We start from the raw sequence: 23,295 nt of genomic DNA, 5'->3' as shown, positions 1-23,295 counted from the left end.
CACTGGTCCAAGCATGCCACAACTGACAGTCATGGATTTTGCTTATAACTCCTTATAATTTTTAACACAGCTTAACAGGCTACATTTAGATAACCTCACAGTAAGAGGCTATGTTACACTTGGGTTAGAACCTGGGAGAATGAGCAACAACAGGCCTCCAGTCTGAAGAGGAAGCAGCCAGCACTAGCCACATGTCTTCCTCTCCTTGTACCTTCCATTCTCTTAAACATGATAGTGTAGTAAGAAAAGGACTTTTAAGTCAGATGATCCTAAATCAATTATTTTTACAATGTAAGTGCAAGTGACACAGCTAAATGGACTTTATGAATCATAAAACTTCCACAACAGCAGATGACCATAGGATGCTATACAAACAACCCAAGTTGAAGGTCATTTTTTCCCAGCTTTTATTCCTTTAACATCTTAACAAAAGGACATTCCTCAAGTTTAAAAAAAAAAAAAAACTTTGAAAAATATACAGTTTCATATTATTTACATAACATACAAGTACAGGTCCCAGTATCATACAAACATGTTAGATGTAGTGGGAAGGTACGCTCTAACTCACTGCCTCCTGAATGGCTGGGGTGACAGACATGTTTGCATTTTCCAACTACCTTTATCGCTTCTTATCCTGATGCAAGGCACCTGAGAGGTTGGAAGACTTCTGAATGTGAACTTCAATAGCTTCTATTTTGATCTTAATTGATTTCAAAACTGACTACATTTTAAATCTCTTTACAAGTTTACTTTATCCAAAACTAAGCTACCTTTATAGTCATCCTAAATAATCAAATATCACATGTACTGTTAATATGTACACAGATCTAAAAGTCAAACATACAATTGTGCAGCTAAGTTATACAGGATTTTATATTTAACCCCAGGACACTCCCTAGTGCTCTGTGAGGAATCCAAATTTATTAAAGTGCCAACTCTTCAGTTTCCATGCTCTCAACTGGCTTTTTGAATGTATTTTTAAAAATGGCTTAAAAAAAAAGACTGACAATAATTAGAATAATTGCTACTTACAAATTAATCAAGAAACCTAAGATAAAAAAATCCTAAATTATAATTTTATTTGTATTTAAAAATATGTTGGAAATTCTGCATATGCCCATGATCAAGCTTATTGTCAATGCACATTACTTAAAATTTTGATGACATGGTTTGTTCTGACAAGTCCTCCTTCAAGCTGAACACCAAAATAAGGGAACTCCTGTAGACTTCCACTGGCCCTGCCATTGTTGATATGTACCGCTTCCTTGTTAATGATAATGGATGACTTTTCATCTGCCTTTTATCACCTGGACAGTTTTCCGGCCATAATGATAATAACTGTAAGCTGATGCAGCTGTGGTAAAAGCTGTAAAACACCTTTTATGGAAGAAAAGAAAATTTAGTTTAAATGGTAACTATAAATATACATAAAGAATACACATAATATATACTAAAGAATACATTTAAAAGAGTTGTTTAAAAGTAAAAAAGGCTGTTAGTGTAATTTTTTTTAACAGGAATCTAAATATATCGCTTTTCTGTAAGACTTCATTTGAATCAATAATGTCAAACAGAATTAATCTAGTTAACAAATTTGAAAAAAATAGCAATTGTCATTTTTACCCAGACATTATTCTATGATAGGTAATTTTATTTTCACAGCCTCACCTTACTGAGGAAACACTGCCCCAGAGAGCTTGCTCAGGGCCACAGAACTATGAGTCTGGCCTGGTTCCAACTCTAGAGCCCTTGTGCTCCTCCCACTGTTCCATGCTGCTTAGAGTATTAGTATTAGAAGCTATTTCTTGCAGATTTGGGGAATTCTAATAATCTGAGTCATTTTAAATACAATTCAGCTTTCTTTACTTAAAATTAATCAGATTCTCTTTGAAATGACATGTGTGATGCTCAGGGCTCGCTGATTGTATGCAGCTAACAGGTTCATTTTTGTGCACACATGAGCTTCTGCTTCTGTCAGGTGAGGTGCAGGCTCATCCAGACCATTTTTATTTGACCCCAAACCTATTTATGCCAGCTTAATATCCTAAATTCACACATAAATTTAATGAAATATCCATGTGGGAAGAATTGCTATTTCTGAGAATTAAGCTAGAACCTTGGAAAGGCAAGACAATCTGCTAAACACTACTGTTGAAGTAAGTAGACAATATGGGCTTCCCTGGTAGCTCAGTGTAAAGAATCTGCCTACCAATGCAGGAGACACAGGTTTGATCCCTGAGTCGGGAAGATCCCCTGGCGAAGGAAATGGCAACCCACTCTAGTACTCTTGCCTGGGAAATCCCATGGACAGAAGGAACCTAGCAGACTACTACAGTCCACGGGGTGGTAAAGGAGTTCAATGCAACTTAGTGACTAAACAACAAGTAGACAATATAATTGCTAAAATACTGGAGAAAATAATAAAAATCTACAAAGTGTCTATACTCTGCTTCATAAATGTCTTACATTCTTATATCATTTTAAAAGAAAAGAGAATGAAAATCAGAGTTTGTATTATGGATGCAGTTTTTTTCAAGAAAGAAAAAATATCCTACTGATGAGCCTATAATCAAAGAAAATGAGTTGGGCTTATACCAGAAGATATAGGACAAATGAGTGTACAATTCATATTTTAGGAAATAAAATGTTCAGCACGTGTATCATTTTTAAAGATTCTTAGCTGACTTTAGTTAACCATTTTCTGGCTCAGACTGCATCAAGCAATGCTTTAATTATCAAGTTAAAAATATAGTAAAATATAGAGCTTTAGTATCGGTGTGATGTATGTGGGCTCAAAGTATGAACCTGACACATTTTCAAGGCTACACATAATCTTAACAAAATAAAATTCAAACTCCTTTCTCCAAGTTTCTTCCCCACTTTGCCTCCTTCATTAGGCTGGGTGCACCTCCTTTTACCCACTCTCCTATACATCTGAGTTTGCTCAAGGTCTGTCCTTCACCAGAAAGGCTTCCCCTCCGTCTCTCTCCATCTAGACTTCATGGCTCAAATGCCACTCCTCCCTGAAGCTTTTCCTCTTCTTCCTACTTGGAATATTTTTCTCTCCTCCAAAACCCCAACACAGTATCTCTCATCCCTATAACTTGCATGAAAGCCCCTATAACTTCTACATCCTATAATTGATAGTAAGCTTCTTAAAAATGGTATCAATCAAAAAATATAGCCCCTACAGCTTTACCCAGTGTTTAATAAACATGATTAAGGACAATGTAATTCTAGGATTGTCACAATAAGCCATTTTGTTGCCGTCCTCAGAGTAATTCTAAGTTAAACTTACCACAGGATCTGAAGGTAAATGCTGTCAGCATAATTGAAAACTGGAGCTGCCAAAGAAGCTGCCACCAAGATTAACTGAACTGCTGTGTTTACCTTTAAAAAGAGAAGTCACAAATGAACAGTGCGAACCCAGTCGTGTTTCAAGCTCACGAGAGAAAGGCATAACCCATCACAGTATAACACAACAGACTCTCAGCATGCCTGACGTTGTAACATCTCTGCTAAAAAAGCTGGCATTCACACAAAAGGCTGAACTTCACTAACTGGCTCATCTGTCTGCACAGCTGCCCTTGTAGGGAAGGTGAGGAAGGACAACTATCAGAGAACACCATTATCTTGAATTTCCACAGCAATTCAGTAATATTGCAAAGTTCTTTGCCTTTTTCTCAGCTACCCATTAAAACAGACCTGTGAATATGGAAACAGTGAGGCTACTCTTCACAGGTGAAAAGGTAATGAGTTAAGTGACTTGTCCACAGTCTAGCAGGTTACAGATCCAAACTGAGAACCCAGATTTCCTGGCACTTCATTTAATGCTCCTTTCACTAGCATTAGGTTAGATACGCAAGTTAGAAAGTTGAAATGCATTCATCTCCATGAGAAAGGCTCTCAGGAGGAAATGAGTAGGTTTCCCTACCCTAAAAGACAGTATGGTGGAGAAAAGGAAGACGACAAAACCACTGGAGATTTTCTCTACTCATCTAGATAAGCATTCTGGGAAAGTAGTGATATGTTGAAGGAAGCACCAATGTTCTCTCATCCATTCTGCAGCCAGATTACAAGGATCCCACTCCATTTTTAAAAAGAAGTAATAAAAATTGTCTGAAGAACTTCCTGCAAGACCAAGGAGTTGAGGCATTTGTTCCTAGCACCTCTTTAAGCCACTTTCCATATGGTGCTATACTCCAATTACTATACTTGATACATATAAAAGTCACAGAAATAAATAAATAGGTAAAAAAACAAATAACCAACCAACCAATCCATATTTGTAGGTAAAAATTAACCCCAGGGAGTCTCTGGTTTAAGAGTAATCATCCTTTTGTCCCAAAGATGATTGGCATTCCTAACCTTTTAAACCTCTGTCACAAGGGATGGAGCAAATAGAGCAAATTTATGTGCCTCAATAGGCATTAACAGTGTCCTCTCTGCGCAAAGATAGCATGCAGGTATTGTCCTGAAAAGGGCTCAGGAAAACAGATGGATAACTAAGAGCAGGAGTTGTTTATTAGTGAATAAAACTTTCTCCTATCCTTTCCATGTAATTGCATGGCTACTGCACCTGAAAGAGACCTTATTGTATGGTGTTTTCATTACAGGGAGGGGTGGGTAGTGAAAGCAGAAAGAAATCTTCATACTCTCTCTGTGTCACAATCAATATGCAATTATACTTCTACTTTGTCCACCTCCCCTAAGTGATGGCCCTAATACTTCATTCAGAGACTTAAATTCTTAGACCACCAGACCACCAACACAAAACACACATGCATACTAGAGCTCCAGAGAGCCTGGAGGACAAAAGAACTGGGTTGATGACTCCACTCTATCCACTAGGTCAATGCATTAAGATTTATCTTATTTTCAGCTGCTCCAGACTGAGGTTTATAGTCATTATAATAATCCACAAGGGAATAATAACGTAAAAGGATGTTGTGTGTCTCTTACCTTACTGATGAAGGTTGGTTTTAACCTAGCAGTGGCATAACAAGGATTGAAATACTTAGAAAGTGTTCTCTGGCAGAGGACAAAAAAAAAAAAAAAAGATAAACTTTACTCAATTTATTAAGTTTAAAATAAATATTTAGCTATTATTAACATATGTAACAGTTACTGAGTGTATACCACATGCCTGGCTATATGCTAGATCTATCATAAAGTCTGGCTGACGACATCTTTTTAACTAATCTCCCCCATCACTATTTTTCCTTTATAGGCTAAAAAATCAAAATGAATAAAATGTTGACATTTTCACTGGACTCAGAATCAAAAGATGAGGCTGTTATGCTCATGTAGTGATTATTAGCTAAGTTTGCTTAACTGCTCAAATATTTGTAGAACCAATGAACAAAAGTGCAAATAAATTACCCTATGCTCATAAAACTGTAATTTTTAAAAACCAGTTCTAGAGAATCCATAGTAGAAGCTAAGTTACACAGGAAAGGGTGCTTAGTCATACAAAACACTCTTAAGAAGGGACTTCCCTGGTGGTCCAGTGGCTGAGACTCTGAGCTCCCAATGCAAGGGGTCGGGGTTCAATCCCTGGTCAGGGAACTAGATCCCACATGCCACAACTGAGCCCACAAGCTGCAATGAAGATTGAAGATCCTGCACACTACAACTAAGAGGCAGCACAACCAAATAAATATTAAAAAACAAAAACATTCCTAACAGAGTTTGCTGCTAGGGACAGGGCTAGTTGGCCTGAGTTTTATGGACTATCAACTAAAACAATTTTGACTTAAAATAAAAACATGCTTTTAAAAAATTATTCACATGTTCACTGAATAGCTACTATAATGGTGATTCAAAAGCAAGATGATAGTCTGTTTTCTTTAAATTCCGAGTAAATGGATTAAATACATGATTGTCATAAATTATTCCCATAAAGTGAAAATCAGTACACAATAGTGTTTTTTTCCTTTTGCCTTAAGTTACAAATACTACTAAAAAACTTTTTTTTTTTAAAACAAACTCACCGGTGTTGGAAGAGTTCGATATCTGACATAAAAAACAGCAGCAATCAACATTACATCTCTTGAAATTATCATATAAGTAAGTGGAACTGAAAATCAAATATAAGATAATTTTGATTGGAATTTTGAAAATTATTTAGACATTACACATAACATAAAGCCTTACCATAAATTGGTGTTTCACCTAAGTAAATAAATATTTATTGATGCCTGTCTAGGGTCCTTACCATAAACCAGTAATTTTTATATTCTTCTTTTACCTGCCTTCAAAACAAGGCGAAAGACAGACTATGGCTTTTAAAAACACATTTCAGAATGTTGACCCTCACTTCTTTTAATTTTTTTCCTTGCATATGTTTTTAAGTTGTAGTTATCAGTGTCAGCTCTACTCAGCCACCACTATTTCCTTGTTACTTCTCAGCTTTATAAGTTTGGGAAAAAGATAACCTCGCTATAATTGCATGGAATGAGATTGTAAAGATGTTGGAAAAGATGTCAGGACTCAAGCCATTCTGACTTTCAAGAATTGACTGCTTGCTTCTGTAGTCTAGATTATTTTATGAACAGCAAATTTTGCTATGTGTACCACTTGTGGAGAAACAATATCTTCAATTTTGCCTGGCCAGTTCCTATCCAAGCAATTTCCATTGTTCCTTCTGCTCATTCAGTCAATGAATCCTAACTAAACATGAACTCAACTTGTTGATAGTTTTCTCATTATTCCTAAGATCCTACAGGATGGCCCCACAGCCAGAAGAAGGACATTTTAAATGGACACCCAAGGAACTCCTGCTCCCTTGTTCAGTGAGAATGGGAGGGCAGAGGTCTTGTTTCACTTAACATCCTTCCATATCTAAGGAAGTTTTAACCACGACTATAAATCACATTTTATTAGAAAGAAATATTCTTTAAAGGAAAAAATCTTAAGGTTAACACTCAATTCAAATTGTTTCAGTTACTAAAAGGATCATGCATAGCTCTTCCATAACACCTTCAAACAGCTCTTCCTGAATTACTTTTAAGGCTATCCTTATGATCTGCTCCAATTTCGACATTCTATTGGTTCAGCAACTTAAGAACAATCTCACTAATTAATTACAGACTTAAAACTTAAATCTCTGCTGGTTGTGGCTGTTATATATATATAAGTGTTGATCTATGGCGTAGTACTTCATGACAAGATGATTCCAAAGAGAAAATGCTTATCCACTCAAATCACGGCATTTGGAGCATAAAAAAGACTCCACTGTATGAGCCAAATAACAAAACAATCCAGTAATGATTTTTAGCAGGATTTTTGTGCCTGTAAACCCAACTTTTCTATACAGCAATAATCAGCTGCAAAATCAAATAACAATCAGAGTTTAAAATGGAGCAACTCATGCAAATTATATATAGTAAATACAACATTACAGGAAAATAAACATCTGCTATTGCAGTTCATCACCACAGGTGGAAAAGAATATAAATAAGAGGTTTCTACAGAAGAACAGATGAGGTGATTCAATATACTGCAAAGCAGTGGGTTCTAGTTCTCTTAACTACCAAAATTACCACTTATTGAGCATCTGGCACAATTTAAGCATTATATACATATAATGTCATTTAATCTATGTATTATCACCATGAAATGTGAACCATCATTATCTCCATTTTACCAATAGGAAAACAAGCCTCAGGCAGATTATATATCCTGGCCAAGGTCACCAGTTAGTCAGTGGTACTGCAAAATGCATCTCTGGACTCAGTTCACCAACTGTCAATCTGTTTGATAGAGGAAAAGACTGTTTAAAAAATCAGGTGTTCCCCAAACTAACTACTCATCACAGAATCACCTCATAAAAGTTTTGTAAAAGCACAGATGAAAGCTCCCTGGTGGTTCACAATACAGCCAGACTGGGACCAGGGCTGCAAGGCCTCTGCCAACTGACAGCCTGTATACAGTACATACAGGCTCTTAACTTTCATTTGAGGGGCAACTTTGTCCAGTTCCCTGGATTTTGAATCTTCTAACTGTTCCTGCCTTCTCTCTGTCTTCCCTTGCCTTTTCTTCCAGGGCTAAAGCAGCTTTCTTTCTGTCTATTAGAGTACAACAGCGTGTTAGTGGAAGTGTAAAATGTGTCAGGGAATGCTCCAAGGTTTTCTTCTATAATTGCTAATTCTGTCTGAAATATAGTTTCTGCAACAAGGAAGTATATCATGGGCAAATTTTATTAGTGTTAAAGGGGAAGTAATAAAATAAGTCACTTTTACACACAAAGTGATCACTATCAATAGCATACACTGTTGCATTGAAAATTTAACACACAGCCACACTCATTTGTTTATGCATTTTCTATGGCTATTTTCACACTACAATAACAGGCTTGAGCAGCTGCAACAAAGACCACATGACCCACAAAACTGGAAATATTTATTTACTATCTGGCCTTGACTGAAATAGTCTGCCAACATTTGTTCTATATCCCAACCTCTAAATCAGGACCTCCACAACCTCTAAGGAGCAGATAGAGAGCTCCTATCTACAGAACAGACTTACAAGTACTGCAAATTCAGGGCCATGTCTGTTCCTTCCCTGTCTGTTCACCCTAGAGGGAATGATACCACTCCGTGAATTCCACCAATGCTCAGAGCACCCAGAACATTTTACAAAGTGAGTAGCCAAGGATCACTAGGCATTTTAACAAAGTCTCCATCATGAAAGACCAAAACAAACAGGAAAAAAGTACACACACACACACACACACACACAAACAGAAGATATCCTGAAATGATGATATTCACCTATGATGTAAGTAAAAGACTTAAAAAAAAAAAAGAACACATAGAACAAGAGCATTTGGAAATTAAAAATGACAGCAATAAAAATGTCAATAAAGGGATAAATGACAAAGTTGAGGAAATCTCTCAGAAAGAGAACAAAAGAGAGTTTCCAATAAGAAGAGAATCTAGAAAGAAATGTTTAGAACTAGTTTTCAGACTGAAGGGGCCTTCTCATTACCCAGCACAATGGAAACAGACTCTAGAACATAAACTATTGTAAACTCTCAGGCCAACAAGGTTAAAAAAAAGATCCTCAGGTTCAGCTTCCGTTAATAGCTGAGTAGGTAATAATTCTCCTGCTAACACAATTAAAGACCATTAAAAAAAAACAAAACTTGAAAGTGAAAAGCTTATAAGATGCTAAGAAGGTATCAGAATGAGAACTTGGGAAAATAAGCCTAGGCACTCAGAGCCACTGTCCGTGACCCTAGAGAAATAAGCAACAAAGCTGAATAAAACAAAGGGGTTTTGGCAGCCTTATGGGACAGCAGAACCATAGTCAAAGCCCAGAGTCCTCAGGTTCGGCAGTGACAAACCACTTCCTAGCTTTAAGCTAGGATCTGAACAAATATTTCCACAGGGTTGAGAGAGGAGTTGGCCCTAAGTAAACTAAACCTTAGAAGAATGTTATATCTGGCCATCTAGGTAGTCTCAGACTATTAGCATTCCTAGATACCTGGCAGAACTGAACAAAAAATCTCTTCCAGAGAATGATGCCATCATCCTATACATCAAAATATTTCTCCAAATTATTTTAAAATATTAATAGTGTCTAAACAGTTAAAACACACCAAAGACATAAGATACCATGAGTAAAAATCAATAGAAACAGACACATGAAAGAGACCCTCAAAAGATATTTCAGAAATATCAGTGCTTATAAAACTAAAGCTTACTATGTTCAGAGGACTATATATATATAACAATTAAAGGGATATACATGAAAATTTCAGCAGGAAACTGAAAACTATAAAGATGATTTGCTAAGTTTGAAAAATAAAATAGAAATTCTATAACAAAAAATACAATAGAAGATTTAAATGAATTTGGCTCAGCTGAAGAGAGAAGCAGTGAAATGAAAGAGTGTGCTTCAGCTTCATTAGTCATCACCTAGAAGGGAGTCCAGAAAGATAAAATTAGTAAGTAACATGCAGAAAAGAGGCTAAGACACTTAAAGGATACAGTGAGATTTAACACAGATAAATTGTAGTCCCAAAAGGAGAAAAACAGGCAACAATACCTGAAGATTGCGGCTTAGAATTTTTTATAACTGATTAAAGATATCAATCTATATATTAAAAAGCCCAACAAATCACAAGCAGGATAAATAAAAGAGAAAAATCACACCAAATACTATGAAACTATGGAAAACCAAAGAGAAAGAAGAAATCTTTAAAGCAGCCAGAGTAAAAGAATACCTTAGAAAATGAAATGAGTTAACAGTTGATTTCTTATTGCCAACAACAGAAATGAGTAGACAATTGCATGGTATTCTTGTGGGGAAAGTAAGATCCTACATGCCATGGAGCAACTAAGCCCAGATGCCACTACTGAGCCCATACGCCAGAACCAGAGTCCATGTGCTGCAACATAAGATCCCGCATGACGCAACTAACGTGACACAACCAAATAAATAAACATTCAGACTTTATAAAGGCAAAAGTAGAATAGAACATACAGGTCAAATAAAACACAAAGTAAAATGGAAGACTGCTACACAAATATCAGTAATCATAGTAAATGGATTAAATGTTTCAGTTGAGAGAGAAAATATTTTTAGACTGGCTACATTAAAAACCTATTATATGTTATTTACAAGCAATACCTAAAATAGATGTAGACAAGTTGAAAGTCAAAGATTTATTTATCATGCAAACACTGGCCAGAGATAAGCTAGTGTAGATAAAGTAATATTAAAAAAAAACAGACAAAAGCAAAAATCATTTCTAAAGATACAGAGGTCACTTCAAAATAAAATATTCAATTCACCAAGAAGACATAACAATTTTACTTTATATGTACTTAACAGCATAACTTCAAGAGACACAAAGCAAAAATCAGAGCGAAAAAGAAAAAGTAATGGAAAACTGGACACAGCAGGAAACTTCACTCTCTCAGTAACTGACAGAAAAGCAGACTAAATGTAAAAAATAAGTCAGTAAAGAAACAAAAGTAAAAAAAAAAAAAGAAATAAAAGTACATAAAAGTAATTTATTAGGACTAAAAATTTGATAAAATGGACACACATAGACCATCACACCCAATGATCACAGAATACGAATTCACTTGAAAAATGCCTAAAAATTTTGTTCATAAAATTTGACTGTATTCTGGACTGAAGGGCTGAAAATCACAGAGCATGTTCTTTGAATATAGGTAATTATGCCCAAAATCAGTAACAAAAAAAATTGTTAGAAAATCCCACAAATTGAGAAATAAATTCTTATTAACTCTATAAGCCAAAGAAAAATAATAATAGAAATAGATTACTCTGAATTCAGATAATGATAAGAACACAAATACCAACATATGAGAAACAGTGAAAAGGAAAATGCAAAATGCCTTAAATGCAAACATTAAAAAAGTAAAGCTGAGAGAATTCCCTGGTAGTCCAGTGGTTAGCACTCCACGCTTCCACTTAGGGGGGACAAGTTCGATCCCTAATTAGGGAACAAAGATCCCACCAGCCACACAGCATGGTCAAAAAAAGAAATGAGTTAAACATTCATCTACAGCTGCACTATTCAACAGAATAGCCACCAGCTACATGTAAAGATAAAGCACTTGAAATGTGGCTAGTCTGAACTGAGATGTTGTAAATGCAAACTGCATGCTGGCTTTTGAAGACAGAGCATCGAAAAAAAATCTCATTAATGATTGTTATTGATTATACAAAGAAGTGGCTATTTTTGATCTAGTGGACTGAATAAAATGTTATTAAGGGGAGGGGGTAGCACAGGCAGCAATGCAGGCTCAGAACATGCTGTCTCCACTGCAGCAGGAGAACAATGTCTCACACACACACACACACACATACATATTTCACCTGTTTCCCTTCACTATGAATATGACCGCTAAAAAAATTTAAATTAAATCTATGGTTCCCATTATATCTCTACGAGACAGGACTGATCTAAAGGATTTAGAAAAGAACATCGGAGAAAAGCCAAAGGATGACACAGAAATAAAAGAGCAAGATTTAATGAAACAGTAAACATATCAGAGAAGTTTGACAAAGCTCAAAGTTGGTTCTTTGTAAAGATTCACAAACCTCTGGCAAGACAAGTCAAAGAAAAAAAGGACAAATAACTAATAATTAGGATGAAAGGGGGGACACTACATACCCTACAGACATCAAAAAGTAAACGTGGATAACTTTAGCTTATAAATAGCTTACGGTAATTTTTTTTAATGTAGCTGAAATGAATCAAGTTCCTAGAAAAAACATCGTAACTCACAAAACAGACAAAAGATGAACCAGAAAAAAGTGAACATATATATATTTAAATATATATATATATATATTTAAAAGTGAATCAATTATTTTAAAATGTTTTCCCAAAGAAAACTCCAGGAATCAATGGCTTCAACAAGTTCTACCAACATTCAAAGAAATAACTGAAATCTCACACAAACATCTCGCAAGAATGGGGGGTCAGGGAGGAAGTACACTCCCTAAAATTCATTTTATGATATTAGTACAAAACTTGATATTAAAACCTAACAAGGGCATTTTTAGAAAAGAAATTTAAGCCAATTTTGTGAATCTAGATGTGAACTGACAAAATATTAGTAGTAAACCACATACAGCAATATCTTCAAAATATATCATGATCAAGTTGGATTTATAACAGGAATGTCATCAGGTTAATTTAATTTAGAAAATCAATAATGTAATTTACCATACATTAAGCTTAAAGGGAAAAAATATAACTACCATAATACATGAATAAAAAGAAATTTCATAAAATTCAATATCCAATGTAAAAAAACTTCTGAGCAAACTCCCTGTAGAAGTGAACTTTACCCTTACAAAGGGGTGCAACGAAACTCTATAGGAAATGTCATATTTAGTACTGAAATATTGAAATCTTTCCTTCTGAGACTGAAAATAAGACACAAACACTACTCTTAGTCAACACTGCACTGTGTACTATAGTGAGGCAAAATTATAAAAAGGTAAAAGTATTGATGAAGAAACACACTGTCATGAATTATAGACAATACATAATTGAGGATGCAGAAACTCCAAGAGAATATACATTTATATTATCAGAATAAGAGTTCAGTAAGTTTTGCAAGACATAAAAATTAACATTAGAAATGGATCTCATAAACAATAAGCAGCTATGACAAAATGAAATATTAACAGAGTCTCATTTATAAAAGAATCAAGAAGTATCAGTTACCTAGGAATAAATCTAATAATTTTATTACCTTTCTAGAAATAACTAACATTTTGACATTTTAACAAACCTAAATAGAGTATATACAACAGGTTTGTGGACTGGAAGACAATATTATAAAAATGTCAATTCTTCCAAATAAATCTGTAAATTCAATGTATCCCAATAAAATCCCAACAAGTTTTTTCTGGGAAACTTGAAAGTTGATTCTAAATCTACCTACAAATGCCAAGAGGTAAGAATATCAAGACAGAAGAACTTGTTCTATCATATATCAAGACTTTTAGCAAAGTAGTAGTAATTAGTGACAGTCCTGATACATAGACAGATAAATCAATGGGGAATAAACTAGACAACCCAGAAAAGGACTCATGTATATATGCACATGGTTTTTTAATAAAAAGTGCTGGGATGGATAATTGAGTGTCCAAAGAAGCAGTTAGAAAATTAATCTCTAAGAGAGAATTTTTTTAAACCAACTAGACTACTGTAAAAAAAAAAAATCTTAAAAGCTTTCTAATACAAAACATAATCACATATAAAGGAAAAGGTATCAGAATGGCATGAGACTTCTCAACAGCAAGATGGAATCTGGAAACCTATAGAACAAAGTCTTCAAAATTCTGAGTGGAAACAATCTGCAACTGAAAAGTAAGCCCCTTTTGAATCTCAATCAAGTATGGAGGGTAGAATAAAGACATTGTAGACATCTGTAGAATAGACACTGTATACCTCTAAAAACTTGCTGCCATGCTGCATCCAAGCACAGGAAACAACTGGAGATTGCACCCCACATGGAAGGCATGGGAAAAACAGACCCAAGACAGAAAACGGAAGTGCCCAGAATGATAGTGAGTGATAATGAAAGCTTAAAAAGCAACCTACACCAATTATATCAACATTATCCATAATGCCAAAACCTAGAAACAATTTCTATGTTCAACAGGAAAATACCTGGCTAACCTTTGTGTAAAACAATACAACAAAATACAAAGTAACTCTGAAAAAGCTTCAAGGGAAGCATGAAAATGCACACACCACACAATAATCTTAATTGTGAATGTTAACAGAATGCTCCTTAGGATCTTTTTTCCTATAAATTATCTATATTACATATAGCATACTTCTGCCCATTCAATACCCCCAATCATATACACACCATAATCATGACTTTCAAAGAAGCACACAAACAGTAGTTTAATTCATTTTTAAATTTGACCATGCAGATTTAAAAGCCTAAAGATAGAGGAGAAAAAGAATCTCTAGATTGAGAAGAATGTACTAGACTGAAACACCACTACACTTCTTCCTATCAAATATCAGTAACAGCATGGTACTGAAGGAGCAAGTGGCAGTTTCTTTGTTTTCAATTCTATTTCTAACTCAGAAAGAATCTGCAACAAAGGATAAAAACTGAGAAACACAGCTAAAGTAGAAAATGAACAACTCAAAAAGCAGTACAAAATACAAAAGATCATAAAATATTGTTACAAAGAGTATTCAGACAATGTACAAACTACATGATAATCAAAATTGCATAATAGTGTCTAAGTAATAATAACAAAGTGAAATTTTATAGACATCTCTAGGTCTTCAGAGCTCTCATTTATTAAATTGTACTTAGTAAATAAGACGACTCAGGAAACTTTAAATTGCTTTTAAAAAGCTACGCACTAAGAAAATAAAATAGTTTCAAAAGATTCTAGGATAATCTAAGTTAGCACTGTGAAATATGTGCTCAATTTTAAACAATTTTACTAAGAAAACAGATTCTATTAGTATATACAAAGTCATAAATTTGAAAGTAAAACAAACAGCTTAGCAAGCAAAACAGTTCAATAGTTTAAAATTAGGGAAACAAAAAAAAAAAATTAGGGAAACACTTTAAAGTTGAAAAGCATATTTGTGGAACAAAAATTATTTGTCTCTCAATCAAGAGAAATCCTAAGCTAACTAATGTCACTCTTCCCTGTACTATTTAAAAGCACACATGATGGCACTCTTACCTGGAATAAGATCTGCATAGGTCAAGCTAATATATAAGATACTGATAAGTATTTTATCAGCAAGTGGATCAAGAGCACTTCCCAAAGCTGATTTCTGACTGGCCCAGTTTCGAGCAATAAATCCATCCAACTGAAAATAGAAGTTTTTTTTAATAAATGTCACAATGGGTAGAGAGTAGATATCCTGAAGATTAAAAGGTACCAGAATAACTATACTTTCATAAAATGTAGATAAAACCTCTTCTGTTTCTTACTCCCAAACCTCCTGTTTTACTGGTATACATTTAACTTTTAAATTACCAATTGGTCAGAAAATAATTTCACTTTCCTACAGTACTTTTCTTTTTCAAGGCCTTCAGCTATTTCTCAATGTTTCCACAATGCCCCTTTGAGGGATGAACCCAGACACAAATTTAGAGATGTAAAGAACCCAAATAAAACTCAAAGGAAGCATGACTGCCAGAGCATAGATCAGGCACCACCCACTCTCAAATCCTGGGCTATTTCACTACATCCAAAATAGCTGCTTTTACTTGCAAGGGCTACTCTTTAACTGCAAGATTTCCTAACTCACATTCCTACCTACTTTTCTATAACAGTATCCAATTCTCTAAGCTTTAGCTGTTACCATTTTTAACTGTTATCATCAATATTTTTTGTCTAGTGCCACTGTTAATTCCATGGCTGACTACATTTGCATGACTTGTACCTGAATAAAATATTCAATCCTTTGTATTTGGCCTACTTAAAATTTGATTTTTACTATTCTTGGAAATAAATTATATTTTAAAGCAGAGGTCATACTTGGTTTCCTGGGAGCCAAGGGGCCTACAGGCTGGTTTTGTTTGAACTGCCCAGAGGTTTTTACAATATAAATTAGTTGCCAATATTTAAATATTCAAAGTCTTACCTCAAAAAATCCACATCTCGAAGCTCACTCGAGGAACGGGAAGAAAATTGACTGAAACCAAGTACTGCCTATTTTCATTAAACAATGTAGATATTTTCTGATTTTCCAAGTCCCTACCTGGCTTTTATTCATTTTATTTAACTTCAAGTTTCAACAAATGTTTGAATTTTCTAGTTCTATTTCCAAGGAAAAAGATCAAATTACTTTAGACACAATTTAACATGGTACATTTTAAAGGATAAGTAAGTCCTCCATATCTCAAATATTCCAATAACTTAGAGACAGTTGTCATACAGGATAATGGTTAAGAACTTAAGTCTTCACAGCAGAATGTAAGTGGTGGTTCAAGCACTTGCTCTCCTACTCACTTAACTGTGTAACTCTGGGCACAACATTTGGCCTAAGCCGAAACTGAGGCTTAGGCCTTTCCTTTCCTTCCTTCCTGTAAAATAGAGATAATGCTACTACCTCAAAGGGTAGGTTGTCTCAGTACACAATATGATTAAAATCTATTTAGCACTCAGTAAATCCTCAAAAACATCAGTTATCAACTATTACTACCTCAACTGAAAAAAAATCTATTTTCTTAAGTATACTAGAGGTAACACTAACAGAAAGTGCCTAGAACTGGGAGTTAGGGCCTCGGAAGATTCAGGTGTCAGTTCAGTTTCTGATCTCAACCTCCCATTTTTTCACCATCATCTTCTCACCCTCATTGCTCCTCTACCCACACTGGATTCCAAGGTCATCAAGACCACTTTTCCTTTGTAAATCTCTGTAACTCCCTATTCCACTCTCTCTCAATACTACTTAAATACATCTGTCATGTACTCTAAGCCGACACCCAAACAGCTGAACACTGGAAAACACCTAAATGAGCTGATCAGTCTCACTTTTACATGACCACAAATCTCCTGTGGGCACTCAATACTGCCTGGTAAACCTACACCTGCTTACTATGTTTACCTTCTCTTTTCAGCCTGCTTTTGCCACAGACTGACTCCATCCCTCTCAAAGCCTCTCTCTAGCTCATGACCATGTCTATATTTCCTTGAATGGTAAAAGCAAGTTGTCAGCACTCCCTCATATTCTCACCTCTGAATTCCACCACCCACCAGTATCCAGGCACATTTATCTCTATTATCCTGATCCCTGACCCCAGGTCCTCTTACCTTCTGTGAGTTTCCCCCACCTCCCAAGCATCATCAATCTCTCTCTTCCTACTCAGTCATTTAATTAATTAGTTAACTAACAACAAAAATTTCCCCAGTACATATTTCTTTATAAACTACCCTTCCTTAACTTTATTCCCCTGTGAAGCAAAACTTCCTCAAAGTGACATCTATTGCCATCACTATCTCACATATGCTCACCAACTCACTCTGCCTGCCCCATCCTCTAGAGATTGTACTCATAAAGGTCACCAACCTATCCTCAACACAACTGAACCACCTTCTTAAGATCCGAGACAACTTACTGCTCAATTTTCTTCCTTTCTAACCAGTTTTTCCTTTTCAGTGTCCTTTACCAGCTCCTTCTCCACTGCTCCACTTACTGCTCTTTTCTCTGACCCATTCTCTTCTTTTACCACAGCTTAGATGATTTCATCCAGACTTGACCATCTACATAATAACTCTTAAATCTGTCTCTAACCATGACTTCCTCCAACTTCAAACTATTGTATTCAAATACCCAACTGTTACCTCCATCTGAACAGGCATAACAGCTCTTCCCACAAACCCTGTCCTACTCTGAGTGTTAACCATCATAGAAAATGTAAACCTCCATGCATCTGCTTGTTGAAAAGAAAAAAGAAACTGCCTAGCACTCATATTTAATTCCTTTCTTTCATCCCACATATCCAATCCATTAATCTATTAATTCTATTTTCAAAACATACTCTCAACCCACTACCCTAGATTATTATATGCCCTCTAACCAGCCTCTGTTTCTACTCTTGCATTCCTGTAATTCCCTTCCCATACACAACAGAAATCAGGCTTTGTCATTACCCTGCTTAAACCCTCCATGAGTCTAGCCATCTGCTCAGTGGCCATTCTAGAGGCATCAAAACCTCCATGGAGTATAAGTGTAAAACCATGCCAGTTAACTTAGATTTCCACACACATTGTCTTCTATATTTAGAAAAGTGTAAATGAGGCCTCTTCCACTTAATGAACATCTCAATCTCATGTGGCAACTAAAGAAAACCTACAAACTAAAAAAAATTGCAAATATGGTAACCGAAAAAGATCTTGTCTATTACCAAAAAAAAAAAAATTCCATTATCAGTATAATGGTCTTTGACAGACCTGCAGACCATTTTCATAAGTAGAGGCCTTCACACTTCAGAGATAAAAGTAGGGACAAACGAAGGGGTTGTGTGAATGGGGAGAAATTGTGACAAATAGGAGCTAAATTCTGGAAAAAGTAGCCACTTTGAGAGACCGTATTTGATGCACATTTGGAAACGTCATATAACAATGCAAACACCCTCCTTTGTTTACCCTGCAAAACCTTCAGCTAATTCTACACTGCTCAACAGTGGTGCTGGGCAGGTGCAATTTTGTTTCTATGAATCTCAAAGGGAATAGCTGATGTTACAAAGGAAGATGTTATATAAACTGCATTAATAGAAAATAAATTTCTCTTTATTCTTGCTAAATACTGAGCATAACTTTTCAAACATACATCAGTTTAAAGAGGCACCAAATTACTATTGTTTGTCTGGGTGCTTACTTGGATCTCAGACCAGCCTTGTACAAGAATACATAATACATATACACAATATCTGTTTCTACATGCTTTTGTCCTGATTTAAAATTTTTCCTCTACCATTTCCCCATTTCCTTCAATTTTGTTTTTAAAGGACATATAGTTTTATAAGCTATTTCAATTCTTTATGCAACAAGGTGGGTGACAGATACAAATAACGTCATACATGCCAATGACTGGCCAGTTCACAAAAGCCTATAAAACACATAGTGCAGCTTTCTGTTATTAAAATTATTTCCCAAGTTCAAATTTGAAATAACCTGAATTAATCTTTCCCTCCCTCTAAACTGAGATAGTGGTGTCAAGGTATTCTCTTCTCCTCTGTCCATCTGCTGGGAGAGTGGAAGGAAGGATGCCTAATGCCCACCTAGGGCAAGGTCTTTTGGAAGATGGTCAGAGGGGTATGGAGCAGGAATCAAGGAGCAAACGTGTAGGGTGCCTATGGCATCCTGCCAGCATAAACCTGAGCAGAGATCTGGCCTCTACAAGCTCCTGGTCACAACAACTGGCCCACTACTTCCTTCTCCATCAGTAAAACCAACTGTTGTTGCAGATCAGATATTTCTCTCTACTACATAAGCAGGAAAAAACGGTCTCAGCTTCTCTCCTTTATTTCTATCCTTAAAGCAAGTTAAAGCAAGTAGTTGGCCCTTTGAGAATATCTAAGGCTTTTTCCTTTCATGAAGAAGTTCTCCAATGCCTTCCTACAACCTCTACTTCCTTCCTTAGATAATACAAAGAATAATAGAGTCCCACATAGATGCTAATGACAAGCCTTTATAAAAGTACTAGGTGAAATGCATCTTTGACGATTTTCTTCCAAGGAAAAGCAAACTGAAGCTGCATTATTTCAGTGTAGTGGAGACTGGGATTTAGAAAGGGAACAGAACAAGTGGAGTGCCTTTACAACTTACCAAGTCAGTTAGCCCAGCTAAAGCAAAAACTCCTAATGCAATATTAAAATCTTCTTCAATAATCAAATAGCCCAAAACTGGGGCCAAGCCAATCCTTGTCATTGACAACATATTTGGGATTGTCCATGGGTTTTCATACTGAAACATAAAGACAACAAAATTTAAATTAAATACTATAAATTCATACTTTAAATAACTATATACGCAGGAAAACACACTCCATCAACTTATAGGTATGTCATGTACCCAAACACAGACTAAAGTACTGACTATATATAGATTTTCTCATTAGAGAGAAGAAATAAATATGTATTACCATATAAGTCAAGACTGTAATACATGACTTCACAATTAGAATTCAAAACTAAAAACATACTGCTTTTAAAAATGAAACTTCAACATTGCAAACCAACTATATTCAATAAAAAATTTTTTAAAAGAATTACTTTCCCTTTATACAAAATAAAAAATGTTTAGAAGTGAAACTTCAGGAAAATCTTATACTTCAAGTAGACAAACAGTCTAGAAAGGGTCAGAAAAAAAGCCAAACTATCAACCATGGGCATTCTGGCTAAAAAACATTTATTGCAAATAACCTCTCCTCACTCTTCTATACATACCCATCAAAAGAATGCTAAATGCCATACACAGCGTTTGCAGATACGAATGAAGAGGGATTAAAAACACCTAACTCCATAACGTCATCACTAAACTGGAGAACTGCTGGAAGAAAATGGAACAACGAATAGTGATTTAAATCCTTGGGAAATCTGTTCAAAACAGCCACAGCAATGTTAAGATCCCCAACCAGAAGCTGAAGGCTTTCACAGCTTCCCTATGGGAACTTTATGATTCCTTTAAACTTCATTGGGAGGCAAGGTGTCTGAAGTTGGCACCAACAAAAGGGCACCGTGGCAGCTGCTCTGAAGAACATTCCTTCCTTGCCAAAACAAAATCTGTTTCACGAGAGGGTATTTCAACTTTAAAGAACTAAGACACATTGCACAAAACTGGGTACAGAAATAATACAGAGAAAATGTCATTTCCTAAAGGTTAGTTTCTCCACTGAGTCAAGACTGCCAGTTCTACCTCATGGGACTATCTCCTCACAAGATAACCCTATTTAACCTCTTTCTCAATCGGTAACCAATTTGTCTGAATCTTAATCTTTTAGAAAAGTAACAGCATCCATTTCGAAAGACCTCTTTTAAAATATCTTGAACCATTCTGTAAGAAAAGGCAGTTCTCTAAGATACTAAGCTTGTGTTTATAAACAGAACCAGGCAAGAAATGTTCACCTCAGCCTGGAAGGATAATGGGGTTTTGGGGGTCAGGGAGCAGAATACTGTCACTAAAGCTACAGAAAAATTCAAATTTTCTGGGAAACAATCAGCACTACAAACCTCTACCTTTTATGAAGGTAAACCACAATATTAATTAAATGGACTCATTCTTGGAACACTCCAAACTCAAGTTCAAGGTACAAGTGTTCAGAGTTCAGAAAAAAAAGATAAGTCTGTTGACCATACTGCAGCACAGAGAAATCAAACACTGATCCAGTATAACAGCAACTCACTGAGGCGGGAAGGGGAGAGTACAGTTCATGATTGAGAAAAGGGAAACGCAAAGCAAAAGGTCAGAATACAGAGGGCCAAAATTCATAACAGATGCCCGTGGGACAAAATTAAAGACACAGCTGCAAACAACCACATCGTTTCATTTGGTGAATTAATAAACCAGACTGAATGTTCCCAGAACAATGAAAAGGATTCTTTTGAGCTCTACACAAAATATTTCAGTTAAAATACCTCATTAATCTCTAATTATTACATTTGTAAACGTTTCTAAACTAAAATTAAGAGAGCTAATCTCAGATTACCCAACCAGATAACCTGTGGCATACTCGACCAACTACTGCCGTTCTGGGAAGGACTTCAGCCAGGATATGGCAACTTCAAAGCATCCAGCATTCAAACCCCAACATGCTTTAGCTATTAATGGAGCTGAGACCCCTGCCAGGATGTGGCCAACCCAACCCATGCTGTACAACTGATGAAAGCGGCACAGGGCCCCACTGAAGACATAACAATTGAAGATGTAATAATTGCATGAGTCTTGCTACATGACATCAAAAGCTCTCCCACACTCATGCTCCGATTTCTTCTGTTTGGTCAGTATTTCAACAGGTAAGCAGACAAACATTTTCCTCCGTTACCTCAGAAAGTCTTAATCTTTTTCTATAATTAGAGGTTAAAAGATCTTTTAATTACGATCTCAATTAGTTACCCTTCATCCTATACAATGCGTAAAAAGTTACCAAAGGTCAAATGGTAGTTAACCAAACCTGCACAAGCAAACAGAAAGGCCTGTATATATTTCTGAAGACGCTCACAGACTTGTCCTAAACACTGGAGATTCGCTTCATAAAATTTAAAATGGGCTTTTAAAAAGATAAGTGAAGGCTATTTTTACCAATGCAATATCCTGCTACAGGTGAGGATAGAGGGGGGAGGAGAGGGTCCTAACTTGACCGCCGAGACGCAAAGAGGATCAGGCTGGTAACGCTGACATTCGTCCCGACCGAATGACCTACCCGTAACTTCTCTTCAGGGAGCGGTTTAAAAGCTCTGAAATGGAAGCGTCGGACCTGACCAGCCAGGGCACGTTATTCGTGTCCGGGACCGAGCCCGCCGCAGCCGTCGCCCTTCCGCCGCCTCCTCGGTACGTACCAGGTTGGAGGCGCTCGTCGGGCTCCACTGGCCGCGTCGGGCCTCAACAGCAGCGTCCTCGCCGGTCGCGGGCCCGGGGGCTGCCTTCTCCGCGCCCGAGCAGTGGGCTCGCGGGCTAGCCCCAAGCAGCCGCAAGCCGAGCGCGGCCGGGCGCAGCCACCAGCGCTCAGCCAGGAAACCTAGGCAGCCGGGCGCGGGCGGGAGCAGAGCCCCGCGGGCGCGCCCCTTTCCCGGCCGCGCTCCCGGTGCCCACGCGGCGACGCGCAGGGCCCCCCAAGAGGCGCGCGCCATCCGCGAAGCCAGCATGATCCTGCTGGCGCTAGAGGGAGACGCAGTCGGCGAGAGCTCAGCAATCCAGGGCACTGGCGAACCGCTTCCTCATCAACTCCCCGCAACATTGGGGAAGCTCGACGGCCTCCATTACTGGTTCTCAAACCCCAACACGCTGTCTTATACAGGTGGCCTCGGATCGCCAAGGACGGAAGCCTTCGCGACGCTTTTGCGACACCGTCGCCGCTGGGTTTACCAGCGCCCCCGGCGGCGGCGGCGGCGGCACTCGCGCACCGTTAGGCCCCGCGGGCTGCAAAGTAGGTCTCTCGCGTAGCCGCTGTCTGCCCGCCCACCGGCTTCTGGGTCGGTGGGAAGGCGAGGGGAGGAGCGCGCAAACCGGACGACGGCGCGGCAGCTGTGGCCGGTGTAGCGCGGAAGTCGTCTCCGGTCCTGGCGCGAAACCAAAGGTGTG

General features: G+C 37.1%; 1 protein-coding gene and 1 long non-coding RNA gene across 7 annotated transcripts in view; one reads left to right on the top strand and one right to left on the bottom strand.

Moving 5' to 3' along the window:
• Positions 1-383: 383 nt before the first annotated feature.
• On the bottom strand, positions 384-22,873 carry CRLS1 (cardiolipin synthase 1). 4 transcript variants are annotated; one of them, XM_020914508.2, is made up of 7 exons: positions 22,554-22,873; positions 19,825-19,962; positions 15,226-15,355; positions 5,994-6,079; positions 4,963-5,031; positions 3,299-3,390; positions 384-1,377 (listed from the first exon to the last, which is right to left on the bottom strand). In XM_020914508.2, the coding sequence occupies exons 1-7, from the start codon at positions 22,857-22,859 to the stop codon at positions 1,290-1,292; spliced, it is 909 nt and encodes a 302-aa protein (XP_020770167.2). In that variant the 5' UTR covers positions 22,860-22,873; the 3' UTR covers positions 384-1,289. The 4 variants fall into 4 exon arrangements, with proteins under 4 accessions (XP_020770167.2, XP_020770199.2, XP_020770176.2 ...); XM_020914540.2 differs by lacking the exon at positions 22,554-22,873 and adding an exon at positions 22,418-22,508; XM_020914517.2 differs by lacking the exon at positions 22,554-22,873 and adding an exon at positions 21,717-21,868.
• LOC110151231 (uncharacterized) overlaps positions 21,417-23,295 on the top strand; it is a 50,778-nt gene continuing 48,899 nt past the window's right edge. For 2 of the 3 annotated variants that reach the window (XR_011489506.1, XR_011489507.1), the window contains exons 1-2: positions 21,613-22,010; positions 22,435-23,290. This is a non-coding gene — a long non-coding RNA (uncharacterized lncRNA). Of the gene's footprint in view, positions 22,011-22,434; positions 23,291-23,295 lie in introns of all 3 variants that reach the window. The other variant, XR_002317983.2, reaches the window with a different exon arrangement.

The sequence above is a fragment of the Odocoileus virginianus genome, chromosome 9 (genome assembly GCF_023699985.2).
Source record: "Odocoileus virginianus isolate 20LAN1187 ecotype Illinois chromosome 9, Ovbor_1.2, whole genome shotgun sequence".
Lineage (NCBI taxonomy): Eukaryota > Metazoa > Chordata > Mammalia > Artiodactyla > Cervidae > Odocoileus > Odocoileus virginianus.
This window is presented reverse-complemented; position numbering and strand designations above follow the sequence as displayed.

Coding starts and splice junctions, on each gene's coding strand:
- CRLS1 (XM_020914508.2), bottom strand. CDS start 22,859: ATGCTGGCTTCGCGGATGGCGCGCGCCTCTTGGGGGGCCCTGCGCGTC. Junction 15,356..19,824: donor TAGCTGGGCTAACTGACTTG/GTAAGTTGTAAA, acceptor TTCTATTTTCAG/TTGGATGGATTTATTGCTCG. Junction 5,032..5,993: donor ATCGAACTCTTCCAACACCG/GTGAGTTTGTTT, acceptor GTCCTCTGCCAG/AGAACACTTTCTAAGTATTT.